Raw genomic sequence first — 4431 nt, 5'->3', positions numbered from 1 at the left:
TTATTACAAAAGAGATTTTAAAGGATACGAATGAGTTATAGCCAGATGAAGAGATACATAGAGTCAGGCCACAGAGGGTACTGAGCCCAGGAGCTTCTCTCTTTGTGGAGTTAAGGTGCACCACTCTCCTGGAACATGGATGTATTCTTGTTCACCAGCATGGAAACTCTCCAAACCCTGGTGTTCAGTGGATTTGCGCAGGCTTCATTATCCAGGCACGATTGATTAAATCATTGGTCATTGGTGATTGAACTCAATCTCCAGCCTTTCTTCCTTCCCTAGATGTCAGAGGGTGGGGCTGAAAGTTTTAACCCTCTAATCACATGGTTGGCTCCTCTGGGAACCAGCTCCCACTCTCCAAGAATTACCTGCTTAGCGTAAAATCTGACAGAGCTGAGAAAGCTTTATTATAAATAAGAAAAGGGGCTCTGCTCACACCCACCACTCAGGAGATTCCAAGAGTTTCAGGAGTTCTGCGTCAGGAACTAGGGACAAGGCTCAAACATATATATATACACATATATATATATATATGTTTGTGTGTGTATATATATAGATCTATATATATACAAACACACATATATACGTTAATATGTATATATGTGTGTTTGTATATATATAGATCTATATATATACACACACATATGTATATATGTGTATATATATACACATATATACATATATATGTAATATATATATATACATATATATATATATATATATATATATATATATATAGTTACGCAACCCCCGAGCACTGACCCACTGCCTGGGTGGGGGGACTGGGTCTGGGATGGGTACACTTTTCATGGGTGAAATTCGGGAGGAGTACCCAGATGGGATCATAAACACATTCAGTGTTCTGCCCTCGCCCAGGGTGTCAGACACCATGGTGGAGCCCTACAATGCCAGCCTTTCAAAAAAAAGGTGGTTTGAGACCAGGTGTCTAGGCAAAAGTGAAATGATAATAATAATTATATATATGTATATATAATTATTATATATATATATGTATGTAATTATTATTATCATCATTTTTGCCTAGACTGGTCTCAAACCGCCTGGCCTTAAGCAATCCTCCTGCTTCGGCCTCCCAAAGTGCTGGGATTACAGGCTGTATTTCTTATTATGACACAATATTCCATAGACTCTGCAGCACTAATTTTTACGCACATTTTAAACACCCTGGTATTAACAGAAAATATGGAACAGTTTTTAGGAGATGTAGGAACTCCCAGAATCTCCAAAGGAAGGTGCAATCTATGCAGCCAGAGGTGGAGGGGGTCTAGAATATGAGTAATTCTGACTGCAGGAAAACAAAACAAAACAAAACAAAACACGCTCATTCCACATGGAGGGTTACACACCCACAAACCACCTGCTGCCTGTCATAAGGTTGACTCTTGCCATTTCCTTGTCTTTGCCAAAAGCTTTACGCTTTCATCTTAATTGATTAAGATTTATTTATCTGGTATCACCACTCAAACCTTAAAATAAAGGCAAGAAATTGCACCTGGCCTCCATTTAAGCCCTCCATTTAAGACTCTGCCTCCCTTCTGTTGACATTCTTCTTAAGACAGAAAAAGACACCAATTCCCAACACCCACAATCAAGCATATTGACAGAATCTGAGAATACTTCCCACAAAGATGAGTCGGATGGAACCTGACTGACAAAAGCAGCCAAGGGTGTGGGGGACGAAGCAAGTCAGCTGGTCACCTTCCCATTCTGCTCTGCCTTGGGGAGGGAGGTCAGCACCGGTGGTGGGAGCCAGTCCGCTCTCCCTCTGCACTGCAGACACTTCCATCCAGAGGGTGCCTGTGCCCCAGCCCTCCTTCACACCCTCATCAGGACTTGCTTCCACAACTAAAGAGAGCCTGAAGAGTTAGGAATAAAGCTGGCAGAGGTAGTGCATTGCCTCCCAGGAGGTGTAGGCGTCAGACTTAAGCATGAAAATGCCCTGTCATGCTGGGAGACCAAGCTGGAGGAAGCACTGCCAGATGCTGGGAAGTTAGCTCAGCCCTGAGTGTATGTGACATGTGCCTGGTGACATAGAAAAGGGATTCGATATGGCTCCAGGACCCAGAGGACACACAGGAATCCACACACTGTGTATATTAGCAACCATTTTGTTTGGTTAGTGATGAGTCTTATGGTGAAAAATGCAATTCAGAAAAAAGAAAGAAAGGGAAAAGAAAAGGGCACATCATCTTAAAGGCTCTGGGAAATATCAGACCTCTAAAGAAGTAATTTTAATAGAATGTCAGAAGATATGGCCTCTTTGAAGTGGCAATAGGACAACTGAGCAGAAGACAGAATATGAGGTAGAAAAAAAGACACACAGAGAAAAATATAGAGAGAAAAAAAGAGAAAAGATGAACAGATATGAGCAAGATAATGGAAGATTATAGGCAAATAAAAAATATAATAGCAGAAGATGTTGGAAGGAAAAAGTAGAATCGAAATGGCAGAAAAAACAATCAGCAATTGGAAAATAGACTTGAAACGTTTTTCTGGAATGCAAAGGAAAGCACCAGAATGAAAACAGAGGAAAGATGTTAGACACAGAAGACAAAGAATGCAGGTCTAGTGTGAGCACAGTGGTGTCCAGAGAAATAAACCAAAGCAGTGGAAACCAGAGCAGCGGCTGCCATCATAGCTGAAGAGCATGCTTTGGAGGAGAAAGCTGTGCTGTTGAGACCAAAAGTGATCACCAAGTCCCAGGTAAAGCCAGCGACCAGTAGCCACATTCCAGAACTCTATTGTAAACATGTGGGTAACAGGAAACATACCTTACAAGTATGCAGGTAGGAAAACCATCTTACTTATAGTGCAACAGAAAATAAGATGAAAACAATATGCTCACCGATGTCGTCTTCCATTTGTGAAGACAGCAAGAAAACATTCTCAACTATGCAAGAATTCAGAATAGAATACTATGTACCCCTTTGGCACACACACAGCAAATGAGTGAGGAATTTCAGAACCCAGATATGAAAGTGTCAAGGTGTCATCATACTGGCAGGCAGCATTTAAACAAACTCCAGGTGAAGTTAAACCTAAGTAATCGTTTTAAACCATGGTTACAAAATTAAGTGCAAATGTCAGAAGCGATTTTAAAAGAGTAAATACAGGGAGCAGTGTGAAGAGGAAGAGGCGAGAACGACGCCCGGACCGACCAAAGCCCACGCGCTGCTGCATCCCGTGCCCAGCGCCTATATCCCGCCGCAGTCGCCACCACCATGCCCAAGAGAAAGGCTGACGGGGTTGCTAGAAGGGATAAAGCCAAGGTGAAGGACGAACCACAGAGAAGATCCACGAGGCGGTCTGCTAAACCTGCTCCTCCAAAGCCAGAGCCCAAGCCTAAAAAGGCCCCTGAAAAGAAGGGAGAGAAGGTACCCAAAGGGAAAAAGGGAAAAGCTGATGCTGGCAAGGAGGGGAGTAACCCTGCAGAAAATGGAGATGCCAAAACAGACCAGGCACAGAAAGCCGAAGGTGCTGGAGCTGCCAAGGGAAGTGTGTGCATTTTTGATAACTGAGTACTTCTGGTGACTGTACAGTTTGAAATACTATTTTTTATCAAGTTTTATAAAAATGCAGAATTTTGTTTTACTTTTTTTTCTTAAGCTGTGTTGTTAGCACACAGAACACTTCATTGTTGTTTTGGGGGAAGGAGCATATGTCACTAATAGAATGTTTCCAAAGCTGAATTGATGTGGGGAAACGCCTTTCCCTTCTAGTTTTGAGAGGCTTCCTCTTGGCTCCCAGCAGGAGGGATTCCCTGACTTTGATACACATGGCCACCTTGGCACACAAAAGCCTTGTGGATGGAAAAACAAATTCATTTTTACGTCCTCTTCTCCCTTTCCGTCTTTCAGCATAGACTTAACTCCATTGAGCCCAGACATCTGCTGGGACCTGACCCCCAGTCATTGGTTAGCAGTGTGTCAGGCAATCTGGACTTGCCAGTGACACAGAGATGGCAACTGTCAAAAGAGCAGTGATTCCATTTCTAGATTGTGGATCTTCGGATAAATTCTGCCATTTTCATCTCACTTCCTGAAATCAGGGTCAGCTTGTGAAAAGTTGTTAAACAACATGCTAAATGTGAAATGTCAACACTCACTAAACTTTCCCTGTTCAGAGCATCAGATGAAGATTGCATTGGGTTTTATAGTGGCTTTCTGATTTTTGGTAGTCCATCAAACAAGGGAGTTTGAAAGTTGTTGTATACTGTTCACAATTGTCTGCCCATGTCCTGCCTGAAATACCGTGATTGTTTATGGAAAGTATCTTTAATAAAGCTGGATACAGTTTGGCTTAAAAAAAAGGAGTAAATACAGAGTGTAAAAAATGAATATATTGCAACCATTATCTAGATTAAAAACTAAGGAAAAGGAAGAGGGTGTACGGCAAAGTAAAAATGGTGTA

The 4431-nt window shown here is 42.0% G+C and overlaps 1 protein-coding gene across 1 annotated transcript; it reads left to right on the top strand.

Moving 5' to 3' along the window:
- The first annotated feature begins 2714 nt into the window (after positions 1-2714).
- LOC108300664 (non-histone chromosomal protein HMG-17-like) lies at positions 2715-3976 on the top strand. Its single transcript, XM_037736894.1, has one exon. The coding sequence runs from the start codon at positions 3243-3245 to the stop codon at positions 3537-3539; it is 297 nt and encodes a 98-aa protein (XP_037592822.1). The 5' UTR covers positions 2715-3242; the 3' UTR covers positions 3540-3976.
- Positions 3977-4431: the final 455 nt, after the last annotated feature.

Source organism: Cebus imitator, unplaced genomic scaffold (assembly GCF_001604975.1).
Source record: "Cebus imitator isolate Cc_AM_T3 unplaced genomic scaffold, Cebus_imitator-1.0 Scaffold0, whole genome shotgun sequence".
Taxonomy (NCBI): Eukaryota; Metazoa; Chordata; class Mammalia; order Primates; family Cebidae; genus Cebus; species Cebus imitator.
This window is presented reverse-complemented; position numbering and strand designations above follow the sequence as displayed.